The 21,025-nt window shown below is 35.7% G+C and overlaps 1 protein-coding gene and 1 pseudogene across 3 annotated transcripts in view; both read left to right on the top strand.

Moving 5' to 3' along the window:
- Positions 1 to 21,025, top strand: part of CCDC148 (coiled-coil domain containing 148) — a 195,960-nt gene that overhangs the window by 138,762 nt on the left and 36,173 nt on the right. For all 3 annotated transcript variants that reach the window (XM_006921098.3, XM_025039533.1, XM_015596786.2), the window contains one exon: positions 11,597 to 11,715. In XM_006921098.3, the coding sequence (XP_006921160.1) occupies positions 11,597 to 11,715 (119 nt within the window). The remainder of the gene's footprint in view (positions 1 to 11,596; positions 11,716 to 21,025) is intronic.
- LOC112470846 lies at positions 20,381 to 20,496 on the top strand (annotated as a pseudogene).

Genomic DNA, 21,025 nt, shown 5'->3' with positions numbered 1-21,025 from the left:
CACCCATCCAGGCTCAGAAAGAGCTTCTTTCCACTCCCCACCACCTTATACATAGCATAGTTGTGTCAGCTTCTAGTAAGACATATTGACAGTAAGACTGTGTGTAATCCCAAAGGGGTCACTGGAGGTCCAAATAGGATGATCATTCATTCATTTATTCAATAAGTATTCCAAAGTGCATTTAACATGATATATATTAAACCTAGTCCTTCATGCAATTGTAAGAGGTTACCCCACTCAAATAGAAATTGCCCCTTTTCTGATATCTTTTTAAAGGGATGTGTTTATCTGCTCTGCCACAAAGACAATAAGCGAGTCTTAGTTAGATCGTTAGAAGCTCTTGCTAATAATGCAGAAAGATTTCTTTTAGCTTCAAACTTTATAAACAGAACAAAAGGCTTAAAAGAGAAAAACTAAAAATTCAAAATGGAGTGAACTATATGGAGTTTGCAATTAGTTAAATTAAGCATAACTTCATGCAGGAAATTAAATACATGTACATATACGCAGTATATACAAGTGTGTATGTTTGTGTATGTACACTTATACACATGATTACAGTGTGCCTTTCCTGCCCCTCTCAGTTGGGATTGATGAAGGCCTTAATTTGGGGTGGGTAGAGAGTTCCTTTGCCCTCATCATGCCTAGACCTCCTCTTATTTCCTGGTCTTATATCATCAAACATACTTTGGGCATCTAACCTTACACTGGCTCATGCTGCTCTGATTACTTCCTAGTGTGAATGCTCTTATGCTAATAAATGTTATTAGTTTTGCCACATATGATCAAAGTTTAGGCCTTACAGTATCAACTTTTTGCCCTGACTCCAATAGGGTTCGTCATCTCTCTTTTTATTATTTTTTTCCTTTTTGTTTGGGCCTTTAATTGCTCTTGTGTGTGTTTGTGCACTACAGGAACTACAGGATATGAAACTGTCCTCTGCAATTTCCTTCAAATGCCTGTGACTAATTGCCTTTCATTTCCAGTGAATGCCCTGCTGTTGCAGAGGGAGGGTGATATAGATCTTGGGGATTTAGGTGGTTGGAAAAAAGACCTTTAAAATTAAGAGTGCTGCCTGGAAAACATCCCCTGGAAGAAAGGACCCTCAGAAATAGCACCTCCTGCTCCAGATCCTTGTCTATTTTGTCCAAGTCCGTTCCGTCACACTGCTCTTCTCAACCTTGAGTAAAGAACGTGCGCGCGCGCGCGCGTGTGTGTGTGTGTGTGTGTGTGTGTGTGTCGGAGAGAGAGATAGATCTAACTGGATTCCACTTAGACTAAAATGACTTAGGATATAAATATTATCAGTTTATGTAATATGTCACAGAATTGTAACTACAAACAAAAACACTGTGGCAGTACTCAGTAATGCATTGGCATTCAGATGATCTAAGATTGACCTACAGCACTTTTTACATTTTCATAAAACAGAGAGTATAAGATATAAGAATTCTCATAGATTCCATGAACCCTGAAAACATGTCTTTGAACCTCTCTGAACAGTTCGACCTTTGTTTTAACATCCACCCACCCAAATCTCTCACTGCAAACATCCTCTTTCCAAAGGAACCACCTGCCATTAGAGCTGAAGTGTCTGCACTGGCTGAGAACCAATCTGTTGAATTACTTCCCACTCTTGGTTTTGTGGTTCTTTCAATTACTAACTCTTAGAAATGTGATCTTGCAGTCAAAGTTTGAGAGCGTGTTTTTCTTTTAATTATTGGTCTTTTTACTTGGGAATCTGATGAAATACCCCAAACATGGGAGCTATAAAACCTAATGGATAAATTAACTATCAGGATATTATAATGGTCCAAAGCAGAAGATGGTTAATGCACATTTTATGTAAAAATGATTCCAAAATAAACTGGGTGTTCAGACTTTCTTTTCTGAATATTTAATATCAGTCTTCTGAATAATATTGTATGAGTAAAGAAATTAGTGTAGTATGGGAGGCTTAATTATTTGAAGATCATATAATTTTAAAATATTCATAATGTTCCTTGTTTTTGTCATTAAAATTTGGAAATGAACATTAACATAAGCTTACTGATTAACCTTCTAATCTGAGAATGAATGCAGAGTCAACTCTCAGTACATGAGTCAATAGGTGGCAGAAAGGCAGATGGTAGTCCAAGAAGCTCACTTTTCTGCTTTCAACTGTCTTTTAAAAGTGAAATTTCTAGTAGAAGTTCTTTTTTAAGAGTAGAAAAACTGATGATGGAATCTTCCTACTCTTCATCAGGAAACAGTTTTTTTAGAAAAGTCAGATAAAGCGGGGGGGAAAAAGCCTGGATGATCAAGAGCCAGATAGATTTGTTTTTCTGTAAAATATTTCCCAATAGACAGTTTTAGAGGAAAAGTCTTAAAAATTAGCTCCAGGTGTCAATGTTTGGCTATATTTTTTAGCTAGGTCTTGATTACTCATGGTGATTTAATTTAATAGACACCTATATAGTGCTTGCTAGTTGTAAGTCATTGTTCTATGTTCATTAAACCTTAACTACCCGAAAGGGTCCATAGTAATATGATCTTCACTTTATAAATGAAGAAACCGAGACACATAGAGTATACATAATTTCCCTAAAGTCATATAGCCATTAAGAGGTGCAGTCAGGATTTGAACCCAAGAGATCTAACTCCACAGTTCATGATTTTAAACACTGTGCTATGCTGCTTATCATTGTGATAGCTGTTAATTTTTATGATTAATCAATTTTGAGAAATCTCAGTTTCAAGCTATTTGCCTTAGGGTCATTTTTATAGTTTTGGTCCTGTCCTAGTTACTCAGAACAGTTAAATAGAAAGGTAATTGATCATTTTAACACTCTTTAGTAGTTCACTTACTATGAATATTTCTTTTATGTTCTACAAGTGCACATAGTTTCACTGTGTCTGTATCCTTACTCTTCTTAATAGTCTCACAAGATTTCTCTCCTTGGATTAATGAGCCACTATGACTAAACACTTTACAAGGAACCAGATGGTTACAGTTTGATCACAGTTGAAGTGCCAAGTATAAGATGTGTGTTGTGAATGGATTAAAAAACACCTTCATAACTTCTTTGATGCCTTTCTTTTGTTAAGTAGACTGAAAAAAATATTGATGATTTTGATATAATTTTTTTACCTATTAACATCTTACTTCACAAGGAGAGAATTTCCACAGGCTTCCAATATCACATTTACCAACCAATCAGAATCTGTACCCATTACCCACCTTTCCTCCTTTTACAATGCATGAAGTAACTGTGCTCCTGTCTAAAGCCATTTCTTTCATTTACACACTGAGTCCTATTCCTTCTCTCCTATTCAAGTACATCCCAATTTCTCCCCCACCACCGTTTCCCCCTTTTCTTCTAGTTCTTTCCTATTAACCTACAAATAAACTATTATGCCTTTGTTTAAAAAAATACTCTCCCTTGATCCTCCACCCTGCCTTAGGAAAATTGTACCATTCTATTGTCTATATACACTGTCTCCAACTTCTGCTTATTCTAGTCTGAGCCATTTTGTCCCTCCACTTAGCAGAGCTGTTCTTGCCAAGGTCATCATTGAGATTTATGTGGCTAATTCCGTTGGTCAGTTCTCAGTCTTTACCTTACTTTGATGATTAAGATGCAGATGGTCACTGCCTCCTCCTTGGAAAACTTGATATTTGGCTTCTAGGAAGCCATTCTTTTTGTTCTTTAGTCTCACTGGTTTCTCCTTCTCAATAAACTTGGATGGATCTTCCTTATTTTTCTAACTTCTAAGTCTTGGAATGCCCTAGGGGCTTGAGTCCTCTAAGTTCGTATACTTTCTAGGTGATCTCAATCAATCCAATATAATTTATATGCCATTTATATGCTAAGTAATACCAATTACTATATCTAGACTTCTCTCTTGAACTCCAAACTCACACATCCCACTGCCTGAAATCTAATGTGCCCAAAATGTACATTTTCCCCCGTTCCAAACCTATTCCTTCCCTAGTATTCCTTTTCTCAACAAATGGAAACCTATTCTCCCAGTGTTCAGGTCAAAATTCTTGGTACTTCTTTGATTCTTATTTTTCTCCCTACAAACCCCATACCCATACCTTTACCTATAGTCATGAACAGAAGGCTCTACCTTTCAAATCAGAACTATTACGATAACCTCTTAATCTCCTAATTAATTTCTTTGCCTCTTCTTTTTCCACTCCCACCCTGTGCCTCCAGTCTATTTTCCACGCAACAATCATAGTGATGTTTTTAAGTCACATTAGATTATGTCAATAAATCTAGGATCTCATATCCTATCACTTTTCCCCTTGCTCATCCTGCTCCAGCCACACCAGTACCTCCTCCTCTTTGAATACCCTGGTACATGTCCTCTTAGCCTTTTGCATTGACTGTTCCCTCTGGAATTCTTCCCTCCCAGATGTCTGCATAACTCACTCTCTTACCTCATTCAGGGTTCCGATCAAATGTTATCAAGAGGGAATATTCAACCTTGATTACCAAACTTAAAATAGCATCCTCCTTCCCTGTCACTCTGTCCATTTACACTACTTTATTTTTTTTCTTAGCATTTATCATCCCCCTAACATATATATCTACTGACTACCTTCTCTTGAATGTAAGCCCCATAAAAAAGTGGGGATATGTCTGTTTTCTTTATTGTTTTATCTTTAGTGCCTGGCACAAGGCCCTTAATAAATATTAGTTGAATGAATAAATTTAATGAACAAGCAGTATACAACTATACTTTGATGCTGCGGTATAGAGGAAAATGTGCAAATTAGGAGGCCCTAACAAGGTGGATGACCTTGGGCAAGTTATGTAGGCTCCGTGAGATGTTGCCGCCTCAATTGTAAAATGAGGTGTTTGGATTGAATGATTGCTAAAATCACCTCAGCTCTAACAAATCATGATTGAATAACTCTGAGGTTTGATTACTTTTCAACTTTTATTCTCCCTGACACTTCAGGTTGTGAAATACAACATTCTCAGTATATATACTCCCTTCTTAATGAATAGTGAAAAGAGAGAAATTAAACAAGATTACAGACAAATTCATTTTAGCAATATCAACATATGACATGATCATTATGTAATATTTCAACACCCATGCTGAAAATAGACCTTATTCCTAAAGAAGACATTACAGTTATTTTTTAATCCACCTGGCATTTCAATTAAGAGGGAGATAACTAATGTGTTTACCCCATTTCTTGGCTCATCATGTTCTAAGGACATAAGACATCACAGCTGAAAATAGCTATTACCAACTTGAGTAGGCAGCTCTGTTATGGAAAAATGCTCACATAAGTGACCAAATTAAATACCACTTAAAGGAGATTCATATTATTTACTTATGCATGTAGACGTCACCTCCCTCCAAACAGTTTATAATAAAAGGAGTCAACACTATTGTGCTGGATATAACCCCCTTGGGTCATATCTATTCTCTATTCTGCTCAGTGAAACAGGGAGTTGTCCCATATGGCTCCCTTGTCCTGTGGCTTCTGTTTGGGTTCAAAGTAGAACACTAGAGATGAGAACAAGGGAGAAGAGTGGGGTTGGAAGAGTTGCTCCCACGGTTCCTTGCCCTGCAGAGTTGTGCTAACTAACTGTGTCCTCCAGCAAAGCCTTCAGCTCCAGTCAGGTGGCCCTCCCCGTACCACCCTCTCTGACTCTGGTCTACGGACGATAGAGCAGCCAGGCTACCTAATGACCCCTTGTGATTACCCTGACTTTCAACCCTCTTTTGTCAATTGTCCCCCTTATATATTCTTTTGGATTTATCCTAATTTTGAGTGTGCCATCTGTTTCCTATTAGGAATCATTAAAATAGAAAATCAGCAAGAGAATGAGAGACAAAAATTTAAGAGGATGAGGAATATAGTTATGTCAGCAAACCAAGACTAAAAAGGGGTGCTGTAATTGAACATGTTAAAGTTAAAAGGAAGCATTTAGCTCTTATTTGCTAATAATAGACAACATCCCAGCACATCAGGAGCTGGCACCATGTATTAGGGGGAGGGAGGCAAACCACTCAGTGGATAGCATATTCAGTAGAAGTTTTACAGAAGAGTCTAAATCAATCCTCATTTGATATTGCATCAACCTTCAGAAGGCCTATGGCATAGAATTAAATCACAGTTCTGTGAAACTTTTCTATAGAAAATGAAAATGATGCTGCATGCAAGGTGATAGAAAGTAAAAATGTTATATACGGGGACATACGGTATTCTTATCTTATGACTTGATACAGGAATAGAGTTTGGAAACTTCAGAAATAAATAATAGTCATATGCCTTAGATATTCCTTCTACATACTAATTTTTCTTGGCCAGACTTTTAAAAAACATACTTTTGTAATTATAAAATATTTTACATCCATTGTAGTTTGGAAAATACAAATAGGCACACAAAATACAATAAAAGTCACCCAAAATTCTAAACTGTTGCTAAAGAAAATTATTAACAATGTCCTTATATTCTTTTTTCTATACACAGAGACTTTAACGTAACTAGAAAGAGACTGTATACATTATTTTTAACCTCATTTTTTAAATTTATCAATATATCTTATATATTTCCCCCTGTTTTCCTACCACATAATTTTGAGTGCTCACATAGCATTTCATTATGTGGAATATTGCACTGAACCAATTTCTTATTTTGGGATGTTATATTATTCCAATTTTTTTAGCATTTTAAGGCTGTAATGAGCATACCTATATATAAATCTGTACATATGTTTCTGCTTATTAATTCTTAATTTTTATTTCTTAATTCTTAAGACTTTTGATAGTTATTTTCTTATTTATCCTTAAGAATGAAGATGACAATTTACACTCTTACCAGTGGTGGATGTGCTTCTTCATCAGATCGAAGATTGGTGGCAAAATGTTCAAGTTTAAGACACTAATACACAGCCGAAACACAAATAGTCTGATTTGTGGACTGAAAGGAGATCTATTAAATTCAAATAACCAGGCAGGATGGTGGCAAAATTGACTTTCTATTTTGAAAATCCAAAATCTAGCCTTGATTTCTTACCAATATAGAAAAATTTCCAACCTTTCCCTTAAAGAATCCCTTGCAGAGTAATTCTTCTGGAGCCAAATTTTTATTCAGAAGTTTCAGCAAGTCCTAAGTTGAAGCCCACATAGATCACTATGCCATAAAGTATAGAAGAGATAACATTGGTTGAAAGGTTTTGAACATGAAAATGACTATGTCCATCTTTAGCTCAAAAAAACCTTTAGCTTCCATGGACAATTTGAATTAGATTGTTTACCTCCACACCCTAGATGACTAAATGATCTGGCCCACTGATGGTCTGTGGTCTATCATTGTTTTCTATCTAGATGTTTTATTAATAGTTTTGGATTTATATGAGTTGATATAAAAAAGTATTAAGTATAATGTTGCTTTTCCATATTGTTTTTCATTGGATTAGTTTAGTAAATGTATATCTTCCACCAATCATCTGCAAGGCGTGATATTAGATACAAATAAATACCACAGTATAAGGCATATTCCAGAAGTTCATACAAATCATGTGGAAAAATATAGCTGATTATCAAATTTATTGTATAGAAAGATGAATCATACTTCAGTTGGTGGTGATTTTATGTAATCTAAATAAAAGAAAAGAGAAAATTTAGAGTAAAAAATACTTTTCTATTAAGAAATCCCATTATCTTTCTATATGTAACAACTCGACTTTTTTTAGAGGGTATGTATTCCTGGCTGAAAGTAGAAAAGAGATCTGTAAGATGCAAAAGAAAAAAAAAAAGCTAAATAAATAAGAATCTAGAAAATAAAATAAAAATTGCTTTACCTCAGAGATTTATGAGGAAAGGAACTGGATGTCTTGAACTTTGTATTTCATATATTTCGTGTATCTGCCTAAGAATTGTGACTTCCTCCTGAATAAGTCATTAAAGACTTTGCAATAATGACCTGGGAGCAAGGTACAGAAGTCGTCCATTTGTTGAAAGATTCAGCATTACACAGACTGCTTGGAATCAGAGACCAAATTGTCTTCCTACTGTAAAGCATTTGTACTAACTTTCTGCTTTCTATGTGTAAACAAGAAATTCTTATTTCATGCTGAATTGTAATAATTCTTGGACTGAAGAAGTAAAAAATGTAATGGTTGTGTAATATTAGTCAAAGTTTTTAAAAATTAAACTCTGATTTACTCCAATACCATAAACATCATGTTTACTAGTGGAGTTTTTAATGGGAAACAAATTATTTGGAAGATTACAAAAGTAAGGTGGGATATAAAAATGATCTTAAACCCTCTGAAAAGATAGCATAGCCTATCATTATTTTAGCTCTCTCTCTATAAATCCATGTAGAGAATAGTTTCTTTGTTTTATTTATACTTTTACTGGCTTAACTTTACCAAAGTGAACAAAATGTGGAACTACGAAAGAACATTCAATATGAATCAGAAATAATAAGAGAAGATGTGGGACAATGAGGGCCTGTCTCGATTTTCAGAAAAGCGAGCTTTTTCTAGAAACCTCTTCTGGAAATCTAGAGACAAGCTTTAAATTCAACTCATCATTTGCACTAACTTTCTGATTCCCTTATCAAGGATTACTCAAGAATTTTAAAAAGCAGTATGTTTAAAATCTGTCTCAACAAATGTCCCAAAGGGCTATTTAAATACGCTTAGCCTTAACTTTAGTTTGAGTGATGGTACCAATAATTCTTGACACACACTTCTTATTCCTATTAATTGACGAAAGTGAATGGAACTGTCCTTAGGGAAGTGCTTAGTTCAGACTTTACCATCCTGCAAATAAAACTGCTGGCCTCGTTCCCATCCACAACTTTGTTATTCCCAGCCCAGAGACCAGAAGAAGCTTCCACTCAGCTAGCAATGATCAATTAATCCCTATTATGTGTCAGACAAGATACAAGGTACTAGGGAAACAAAGATGAATAATGCAGATCAATATGGGAAGAGCTATGCTAAAGATACATAAATAGTGCCTCAGAAGGTATATCCAGCTATGTCTAGAGGAGAAGGAGAGGACTGAAGACTAAGAAAGCAATGCTAAAATTGAGTTTTAAAAGATGGTCAGGAGGGATTTAGCAGACAACAAGGCAGGGGAGAACATGCCAGGTGTGTAGTAAAGGCCCAAATATATCAATAAGAATCCGGTGGCAGAGCCTCATAACAAAGAATCAAGGAATACAAGACAGGACAAAGAATAGAGAGGGTAATAAGCCTTAATCAAAGGTCATTGGTATGCCAATGATGGAGTTAACATTTTTCTGGGAGGATTCAGAGGAAGATTCAAGGGAGAGATAGTAATTGTTCTGGTCTTACAGGCAGAGTAAAATTGGCAAGTGGGTGAAGGAAATAAAGTCATTCTAGTTGAGAAAACTGCAAAAAGCTGGTAAGCATGCAAGGGCATGGCCACCTTCTCTATTTTGTTTACATTCTCATCTTGGAGATCTCATCCAGTCCTGTGGCATGAAATAACATTTTAAGTGCATGTCTCCTTTATTTAGCTTTGAATCCAGCTTTGAATTCTCCCTTGAGCCACCCATCTGTACCTCCAGATGGTTATATGGAATCTCTACTTAAAGGTCTTACAGTTATGTGACTGTTTTATATTCACCACTGAGCATCCGATTATCTTTCTTTTCCAAACCTGTTATTCTTCCAACCTTCCATCTCAGTTGGTGGTACCATCACTCAATCAGTTGCTCTAGCAAAAACCTAAGAGTCATCCTTGATTCCTTTTTCCTTCAGCTTCCATATCCAGTCCATCAGTGAGTACTCTGACTCCATGTAAAAGCACATCTCAGATCTGAACATCTCACTTCACATCCTGAGTCCAAATGATCACTTTGCCTCATTCTTCTTTCTGGTCTCCTTGTTTCTCCTTTGCTCCTTTGCTAGTCATTCTTTATCAATAGCCAGAGCTGTCTTTTAAAAATGTAAGCCAGATCATGTCATTCCTTTCTTTAAACACTTCAATAGCTTTTCCTTGTTTTCTAGAAGTCAATCCTTGCCTACTTCTCTAGCCCCGGTCTAGCTTGCCAACCTCACTTCCAGTTTTAACTCACACCACCTGCTCCACCTGCACTGACTTCCCAGTTCTGAACATATGCAAGGTCTTTTCCCACTCAATGCTATTGCCCTAATAACTCCCGCTTCTTTCATCTCCCTTCATCTCTTCCTGTTGTCTCATTTATCTTTCATGTTTTGATCTAAATATCGTTTAAAAAATATGCCTTCTAATAGTTTTACCCACATTTTTCTAAATCGTCACCATACTTATTTTCTTCTTAGAACTTAACATATAATATTATGTTCATTTATTTACTTGTTTATTATCTCTTGCTCTTTCGTTGAGTCCCAGCTCAATGTTCAGACTTAAAGGTCTTACAGTTATGTGAACTGTTTCATTTTCTCTCTTTACACGCCATCTTTGGTGCTGTTACCTTTCTGTCTTCTTCTCTGTTCTCAGATCTCAGTCATCTCTGGAGTGAAATCACCTTATCTTGAGCTTATCCAATTATTAATTAAGTAGTGAACAGTATCACTATGTGGCTGCTGAGGTGGCAGGCCCTGCTGCAGTAGCTCTGAGTGCTTCTTTTGGTTCTCCCAGGGGTCAGAGACCATGTTGCTTGGGCAAGTCTAGAAACCCTTTAGCTTTTCATATCTACTTTTGAAAAGAGAAAATGTCACTTTGGGGGTGAGGCTAACACATCCTCTACCACAGGTCCTCTGTGGGTAGCCAACCACTATCGTTCACCTTTGAGGTATTCTGTTTTTTACCAGCAGGATCCAGTCTCTTGACCAAGATACAACATGGCAGACCAGAATGGTGAACTGGCCTGTGTCAAATAAATATTAATTTCAATTGCCCGGAACGAGGAGAACCCTAAATAGTGGTTTCAGCCCTCTGAAAATAGCATATGTGTACTTCCGTTTTTCTCATTCTGCCTCCTGAAAAAGAAAGTAAAACAGGCCTAATAAGAACAATGCTTTCACCTTTTTGAGCCTAATAAATTTGTCCTTTATTTTACCACATAAGTCAGAACTACTATATATCACAATCCCGCTAATTTTTTTCTTTTCTTCTTTCCTCCCACCTATCTCCTGCCACTTCCCCAGAAGCATAAAGCTTTCAACATCCTGCTGTCCATTAGCGTAAATAAACTCATGCTTTTAAAGTAAAAATAGGTTTAATGCTACAATTATTAAAGACTGCATTACCATATGATGATAAAAATATTCTTGAATAACAGGTAGATCACTTACTTTAAAGACAATAACATGCTCTTATTGTGGTTCCCTGAAAGTCAATTATTTTAGCCTTAGATTAAAACCTTACGTCTCAGCACAAGTGAAATTTCCACTTCAGAAATTGTTAAACCATGTAGTTTCTCAGAGTGTGTACCTTTGTCTTAACTGTTTTTTTTTCTGTTGCCAATATACTGTAGGGAGATTTTACAAATGAAAGTGATAAAATGCTATTTAAATTTAATCTTTGCTGTATGAACCAATGATTAATGTTAATTTTTCCTCCTTGTTTTTATATATCTATTGTTAATTTAAATTTTATGTAATATTCATACAATAGATAAGAAAATACTGGGCTAAAAAAGAAGAGAAGTGGCAAGAAATGGAAATGAGAGATCTTCAGCGTCTAGAAGAACTGAAGAAATTAATGGCTGAACAGTCAGCAAAAGACAGAGAAAGGTAAAAGAAAACTTTTAAATTGTGCAGTGATGGAGATAGTGAATGGGGTTTTCTATAATGTGCTAGGATAACAATATCAGAGGGAACATTTTTTATGCTTAATGTATCCTTATAGTATTTATATTCATGAATGGATAAAATGATGCTTATAATGTATTTTAAGCTCTCATCTTCATACATGAATCTCTAGTTTTTTATTTTGTTCCTTAGGTAGCTTCCTAGTTAACACCCTCACAGAGGATTTCATAGTATTTGATTGCCCACTGTGTGCATGAAATGATACTGTCTGCTGCCGTGACAATACTTTGACCCAGAAAGAGGAAATCATTATTCAGATACAGGGAGACCCGTTTACTATGACTGAGGTTAGGGAAAACAATACACAATTATACTGTGTTATATGACATCCATTGGCATACTGAAGATGTACCCTATATAGAAAAAAAACAACAAACCTTCGATTTCCTAGAATAAAGTAATTTAAGAGCTGAATAGGACATTTGAGATCAACTAATCCAATCTCCTCATTTTATGAATGAGTACACTGAGAAGTTAAAATCATTTTCCAAGGTCATTGTATCAATCAGGGGCTGTGAGAAGAGATAACAATAATTTGAATAGAAAAATCTTAAGATAAAGAATAATCTCTGTTACATAAAGGGATAAAGAGAACTTTAAAGCACACCCCAGGGATGAAAGAGGGTTCCCATGGAAGAAACAAATATGGAAGTGGGGCCTCTTCTCTATGGTTGGGATTCAGACCTTATGTAGAAAATGTGATTGTGGTCCATTTCATGGTGGGGAAGTTCTTGGATGGGCTCAACCAGAACTTGTTCACAGTCACCAGGCAAGAAGGAAATACCCTACTTGGGTGCAGGAGGCCAAAGCTGAAAGTCAGTTGGTCTGCTTGCAAGACTCAGTGGAAATCTGACCATGAGAGTGCCTCTGAAATTTGATGGGAGACTGTATGGAGTGACATTGGAACTCCCTGGGCACAAGCACCACTAGTGTCTCCTACACATGCTATTAGCAGCCACATGGTAGGAGCAAGAAGAGGTAAACACTGGTACCAGGAAAGAAAACCGATTCCTTCTTCAGCAGCCCTCCAGCACACTTTTCTGAAATATAGCAACATTGTGCCAGCTACAAGGGAGAAATAATTACGTGGTTCAGCTCTATTTTCGTACAGCAGACAATGAAGGGTGGATTTGGAGCTGAGAGACAATAAATTGGTAACTGGCATAGCTATCTAGTTTACCTAGCTCCTGAGTGGATTTTCACAAAAGATAAATTAAAGATAGGTCTTTTAATTCATAACATAAGTCACAGTAAGTTTTCTTTACAGTTAGTCAATGTACAGGAACTAAGTACTTCCTGTTCACTTTTGCTGTGAACTTAAAACTGCTCTAAAAAATAAATTCTATTTAAAAAATGCCCCTTAGACTTATAAATAACTTTGGAGGACATAACCGCTTTATACAATGAGGTTCACTTGTATCTAGGAAGCTTTGTGGCCTGTGGGACAGTTATCTCAAACACCAGTTACAAACTTGCAGAGTGAATCTGGGGTTCCACATGGATGCCAGGCAAGTCCTAAGGCTTTACTCAGTGAAATTCACGTTGTTTTCCAGGCATCTCAGGATTTTAGAGTTGAGTTTAATCTATCATGGAGGAAATTAAGAATATAGCAAAGCCAGAGTGCAAGGGTAAGAGGTGAAACAGTCCGTGAAAAATGAGTTAAACAAGCACAAACCATGATATAACTGGAAACCAGAAGATAGGCCATGCCATGGGTCAGAGACAAAAAAAACACAAACAGCTAAATACTGAAGGGCAAGGCAAAGACGAGGGTCATGAGACTGCCTGGGTAGTCTGAAATTATGCTGGGGAAACAAAATTGAGCCACAGAAATTAAAGGAGGTGGAAAAAATAGAACAAATGTGAGGTCCCAGCAGCTAGGCAATGCTTCTAATAGCATCTCTCCTCATAGCCAGGGAGTTTCTTTGATTACAGAACCATTTCAGTCTTTTGCTTCCTGTCCCAATAATTATCAAGATTAGCTGACTCAGAACTCCAGTTGAAAAAAAAAAAGGAAAATCAGATTAATCTGTATTACGTAACAAAATAAAAATAGGCATTTTATAACATACTGAAAAGATTACTAAGGCCTAAAAACTGAGAGACCAGGGTTTTACTCTTCAATTTTTCTTGAATAGTATATGACCTGAGGGAAATCATTCATTTAACCTCTACAAGGCTCTGTTTTGTCCTTTGTAAAATTGAACTATATGATTTGTGTGTGGGCTAAGTGAGTGATCAACTTTTAAGAGTCTGCAATCTGTATGTTCAACTCGTGTAAAATGTTCAACTCACGTAGATTCAGATAATTATGAATCCAGCTCTCGCATGCCGATAGGAAATCAGCGAGAAAGGCAGTTAAAATATCAGGATGATATATTAGGAAATAATTCTCAGAAAATTTTGGGTGATGTAGATAAAAGCATAGCCTTCATTCTGTGATTTAAGGAGATGAAGTTCAACATGTAAAAATTGCTGGTAGCTTTTGCTTCTGACCAGAAGCAGAAGGTGTGTTCTTTTGGAACCATCCTGACACTAAGAAATTGGTTGATTGGTTAATACACGTTTTTCTATTACTGAAATACAATTCACAAATTTCATGTTTGATGTTATAATCGTGGGCATATTTTTCTCACGTCAGAATGAGAAGGCTTGGAACAGTTTCCAGATTGTTAAAAACAAACATACACACAGCCTTGAGGGTTTGGAAACTTCTGTTGTTTATTTCCTTTTCCTACTTTTTAAGATAAAGTGTCTTGAAAACAGTATTTATAAATTAGCACATACGTTAGGTTGGACCAAAAGAAAATCAGGTTTTTGTGGGTCAAAATAGTTAAACATTGGCAGTTTGATGTGGTTCAACATAATTTTTAAAAATAGCAATTCATTTTATTTATTAATTATATTTTCCTCTCACTCTATTACAATATGTCTTTTTGCCTTCATCATTTTATTGAAATTGTTTTTGCCAAAGTTTCTACTACCCTTTTGATTTCTTGATGCTCGATTTTCTCAGCATGCCATAAAGATTAAGAAGAAATGCTCTAGAATAAAGTTTTCAAATGATTCTATCTTTTATAGCTGTATAAACTTGAGTAAGTTATTTAACTTCTCTGAATCTCAGTTTCTTCATCTGTATGATGACATAAATAGTATCTACTTCAACGAATTGTTGCACAGAATAAGTGAGATATCGCATTAACATACTGACTGCCTGGAACATAGTAAATATTCATTAAATATAAGTGATTACTATTAATTGAATTTTTAAAACGTGAGACACCTTTAACATAATTTTTTCTCAAAATATTTCAGCATTTTAAATATTTTAGATAAAGCATGTAATATAAGGACATCTTATAAAAAGTTAAGGTTTAAGTAAAAGTGACAGTCAATCACTACCTTCATACAGTCTCTTCTCTAGAAATCATTTATTATCAGTTGTTTAATACATATACCGACGTAGTACCTATATGAACCTACATATAAAATGAGTTTAAGAACAGCAACAAAAACCCCATACATTTTATAATGACGTACCATTGTATAAGCTCTTGCTGCCATTACTGTTGATTTAAACAACAGATACTTATTTTCTCAAAGTTCTGGAGGCTAGAAGTCCAAGATCAAGTTGCCAGCATGGTTAGTTTCTAGTAAGAACTCTATTCCTGGCTTATACACAGCTGCCTTCTTGCTTTGTGCTCATGAGGTGGGAAGAGAGACAGCTAGCTCTTTGGTGCCTCTTATTATACACTAATCCCGTGGTGAGGACCTGCCCTTATGACCTCATCTAACTCTAATTATTTCCCAAAGACCTCATCTTCAAATACCATCACATTGGGGATTAGGACTTCAATATATGAATTATGAAAGGACACATTCAGTTTATAGCAACCGCTTGTATAAAAAAGCATTTATGTACATACAATCTACTTACTATTACTACTATTTATTGGTTGCTGCTGACATATAAGGTTTTGTACCAGTTAGAAAAGGTGCCTCCTTCTGGTGGCAAAGTGTATACCACCCCTGCTAGATGTAGACAAATTAGAAAAAGACTCCTCTTCTGAATCATGGTACACAGCTTGACAAGTGGAGGCAAAGCTGGACATCATTCCCACTTATATTCCTGGCTGGGCATCGCTTTCGCAAAGTACAAACTTCAAAACATTACATGGTATCCCTGAAAATAGACCTACCTAATTCTTTTAAAATACTACATATTGTTTATGATTCTTCTAAAAATTAACCGTCTGCAATTTATTTTTATGTATGATAGGAGCTAAGTGTCTGACTTTCATTTTTGGTCTAATTTGATAGCTATCTCAACATCAAATAGTTGATGATTCATTCTTACTCACTGATTTAAAATGCTACCTTTATTCATATTGCAGTTCTAATTATGCTTTTATATACATGTGGATTCTTGATTAGATTTAATAAAAACTAATCTATCTATATATATATATTTCTACATGAATACCATACTGTTTTAATTATTCTGTTTGCTATCTGATAGAACAAGTATTTGCTCATTGTTCTTTTTAAAATTATCTTAGTTATTATTATGCCAAATTTCATTTAAAAATTCCTGTTGATTTTTTACACTGACATTTTGTTAAGGACAGCTTACATTTATACCATATTTAGTCTTCACTCTAGGATCATGTTTCCAGAATAGCTCTTCAGTTCAAATCTTTTCTTAGGTTCTTTAGAAAATTTCATATATTTTTTTTTCTGGCGAAAACTTAGAAATTAATTTGGAAATAAGTAGAAATTGGTGACCAAGAAACCGATTATACATTTTCTTTACTAGCTCTGTGAGAAAAAGTTTCTAAACTAGGAAGTGGCAGTGGGGATGCTGAGGTGACAGATGTTTATGAAGTATTTAGATTAGGTAAAATATGGTGGCTCATTTTAATAGGGATGGAGTTGGAAGGAAAACAGAGAAAGAAGCATGATCCTGAACATTATTGAGCTTTTTATGTCCTCTTGGGCTGAAAGCTTTAGTTATTTTGTTTTCAATGTCTTTTATTTTCTAATAAATACATTTGGCTATAGATAGGTTTTTTTCCTGTATATCTTCGGCCACATACCACAAGGCTTGAAATATGTTTTTATTATTCAATTTCTAAATGTTTACATTTCATTTTTGATGTCCTAACAATAAATTGGTAGATACTGGGGTGCTTGTCAAAGGCTAGGTTGCTGATAGTTTTCAATTTTTTCTCTACTTTCTATGTCATTTCATTAAAAGTGTTAGTAGGAAGCTACTAACACTGCTACTTTTAACAGTAAAAAAAACTTCTTTATTAAGAAATAGCTCATATCACAAATTTACATTTTAAGTGTACAATTAAATGATTTTTAGTAAATTTATATAGTTGTACAACCATTGCTATAGTCCAGTTTTAGATCATTTACATCACCCAAAGAGATCTCTTATGCCCATTTGCATTAATCCTCAGTCTCACTCCTAGACCCAATGACTGATATCTTTTCCTGTCTTGATAGATGTGCCTTTTCTGGACATTTTATATAAATGTGATGCATCTGGGTCTTTCCCTTAGCATAAAGTTTTTGAGGTTCATCATGTTATGTCATGTATCATTAGTTTTTTCCTTTTTATTGCTGAGTAATATTCCACATCAGCATTACTTCATAAATTTGTTTTGCAAGGCAATATAGTTTTTTTTCCTGTTGGTGAGAATTTAATATTGATGTATAAAAGATCGTAAAAAAAAAAAGAGGTATAAAGTATGATATTAATTCTATAAAAGGCTTTCATTTGTATGAAGGTCAAATTCTCACACCACTCCCAAATGTGTGAAGAATAGTAACTGATCTCAACTACTTTATGGCCCCCTTCTTGCAGAGTAGTGTCGAAAGATGGAAACTTGTTAATTAAAAGTATTTCAAGCCCTTTTGTTTCAAAATGGTCTCATTTTGGATTATCTCTATCTCTTTCAGGGGTAAAACACAAATTCTAATCTCTGCTAAAGGCAACCTCCTCCAATAGAAGGGTGGGATGGCTGGTAAGCCTCTAGGTTCTGGAATCACATATGTAATTTAAAATTTTCTAGTAGCCACTTTTTACAAAAGTAAAAGGTGGAGTTGACTTTACTAATACCTTTTATTTAACTCAGTGTATCTACAAACATTATCATTTAAACATGCTATCAATATAAAAATTGTTACTGAGATATTTTACATTCTTTTTTCATAGGAAGTCTTTGAAGTGTGCTGTACATTTTACACACTTTCAGCACATTTCAATTTGGAGTAGTCACACTCCAAGTGCAGAATAACCTCATGTGATTAATAGATACCGTATTGACCAGTGGAAGTATGTAGTAAAGCTTAGCAGCCTCTTGGCAATGGAGGGTTGAGTGGCTGGTCTACCTGCAGATTCTGACTCCCTTATAGAATTTATATCATATTTTATATAAGTTATGAACCTTGCTTTTGTGCTTATCTTGCATCTTTCAGGGTCTTCATCATCCTTGCCAGTATGTCCTTGGTATCTCTTGTTTCTGGGAATGGTCTTGGTCCTTATGCAATCCACCAGTAACATAACTGGACTCACTTAGCCTTAGGGTGTCATCGAACACATGCTTCTGCTGACCACACACCCTATGGTTGCCTATGGTCCTGAGGTTCCCTCTTTCTGGTCTTGCCAGCCCTGGTTTCCCCAGCACGTGGCTTGTGCTTCCAATAAGACCTCGTGCAAGCCATGAGGAACAAATGTTTTCTCTAGATACCTCCCTCTGCTCCTGTGTTATATCAGACAGGACCCCATGTGGAGGGCAGGGCTTCCCTGGAAAGCATTTTGTAATGAGAAAAGTGGGGAACCAGCCCCATCTTCTTAGATTCTCCCATAGCTATCTCGGTACTTCTACTAAGCCCCCAAACATCACACTTTTATCCACTAAGGGGTAAAAAGTGATGGGGCTGCTATTTGAGTACCTCACCTACTTCTCCTTTCCATACCAGTGTAATGGCCAAAGGGGAATATGATTCCCGGAAAAAATAAAATAAAGTTTATATTTTTAAAATATTGTTTCTGTAATATTAGCTAAGGAAAAAGTCTAGAAAGAGACATAACCCTATACAGTTTTTGTCTCCAGGTAATGAAATGAAAGATAGCTTTGATTTTCTCCTTTATATTTCTGTATTCTCCAAAATTTCCACAATGAGCATACATCTCTGATAGGAAAAAACCTGTAGTCATTTTAAAAATAATAAATAAAACATAAACATACTTTTTTACTTTCATTGGTTGTTTGGCTGTAGACTTCACCCTGGTGGGCAAAATAGAGAATAATGTGAAATGTATAGAAGTGAATATACTAATCGAAATATGAGTATTAAATGGAAAATACCCTTTTCAAGTAACAGAAATCATCTTCAAAATAGACATAAGAACATACACTTCTCTTTTATTTTTTACCATAACATTTATACTGTTTATTATCTAATTTCTTTAATTCTGCATTTCAGGTTCTTTTTCTAACCATCCCTCCTCCTTGTCATTTGACCTCCTAATGACTTGTCTCTCCAAAGCCTTGTTTTCTCACCCATCACTGGAAACTTAATTCTCCCTCTTCTTTTGCATGCAGTGGTTCTTTCATTCTTTCCGGCAGGGCTCTAAATGCACTTGATCCTCACAGCCTTCTTATTGGGGCCTGTTGGGGCCAATGCCACAGCTCTAGTCACTGCAGTATGTAGTCTTGTAAGCTGTGATGGTTCTGTGATGTTTATGTTGCTTGTGTTTTGGGGTAATTTTTAACATGTTTTCTACAAAAACTTCTTTTACTGAGTATTTGTTATGTTAGGTACACACAGGGAGGAGAAAGCAATGACATGTAATGGCCACATCTCATTTTTTTGTCTTAGCATCATCACTTCCCATTACACTTGAAAGTTACAGAGTAAACAAGCAGAAATTAGTTCACTATTCCATTCATAGAGGCTTCTTTCCTCTTGTCATTATGACATTTTATAAATGCTTTTAAAATGTTCAATCCGTAACTTTTCTGATGTTCAGCTCTCTTGTAGCTAACATATACACTCCTTTCTTTGTGCTTGCCATGATTGTTTTTAAAAAGATGGATATAATTGAGGCATTTTAGTTATATTCATTGCTGTTCCTTGTAATTTAATAAATAGCTTGCTACTTCCATTTACCTCCTTTGTAATAATGTTAATGTATTTAAAAAATTTTTAATTATACACTTTAGAAAATAATTTTAAAGGTATCTAAAAAGCAGTTTTACTGGGCAAGAAGTTGCTCTGAGTATCATTTCATAATCAGAAAAACAGAAAACTGAATGAAGTTGGGCACAACCAACAAAAGGAAGGTTTGGGGTGATCAAAGCTAACGTAACACTAGAGCAGCGGTTTCATTCTTTGCTGCAATAGAATCACCTGCGGAGCGTAAGAAAGTCCTGATGCCCAGGCCAAGGCCCCAACGAATTCTATCAGAATCTCTGGCAATGGGAACATGGTTCCATAGGGTAGCAGTTAGCGCATCTGCTTTACACGCAGAAGATCCTGGGTTCATGCCCCAGTGGAGCCACAGTTCATGGTCTGCGGCTATGCCACCCTGAACAAGCCTGATGTCTGATGGCGGAAGCTAACCAGGGTTGGGCCTGGTTAGTACTTGGATGGGAGACCACCTAGGAAGACCAGGTGCTGTAGGCATAAATAATAATAATACATAGGGGAAAAAAAAAAAAAAAGAATCTCTGGCAATGGGATTTTGGCCCCAACAGGTTTTTTTAAATCTTAAGGGGATTCTGAAGTACAGTGAAGTTTGAGAACTAATATACTAGGGTTTTTTCCTTATTTTCTTAAGTATGAGCCCCAAGTCACCTATTGGGTTTCTGAAAAGATCCTACTTTTTCTAGAAATGCCCTTAATTTCTCTTTTCCCAGTGCTATACTCTCACTGAAATAATTCAGGGAACTCATGTAGGTGAAACTTCACATTCATGGAAGAGCTTATCAATTCTAGAAATCCTCTGCAAGCACAAACCTTCGAAGTTTCTCTCCAAGCAGGTGTGTGTGTGTGTGTGTGTGTGTTTGTACACATGTGCTCATGCATGTGCATTTAATGGAGAAAGCATTGCTTTCTATAGTAACAAACACTAGTTTTTAGTTATTGTTTCCAAAAAAAAAAAAAAAAAAAAGGAGAGTTTCCACTGTTGAAAAACAAAACAAATAAAGCTTAA

The sequence above is a fragment of the Pteropus alecto genome, unplaced genomic scaffold (genome assembly GCF_000325575.1).
Source record: "Pteropus alecto unplaced genomic scaffold, ASM32557v1 scaffold3, whole genome shotgun sequence".
NCBI lineage: Eukaryota > Metazoa > Chordata > Mammalia > Chiroptera > Pteropodidae > Pteropus > Pteropus alecto.
The sequence above is the reverse complement of the archived record's forward strand: the minus strand, read 5'-3'. Positions and strand labels throughout refer to the sequence as shown.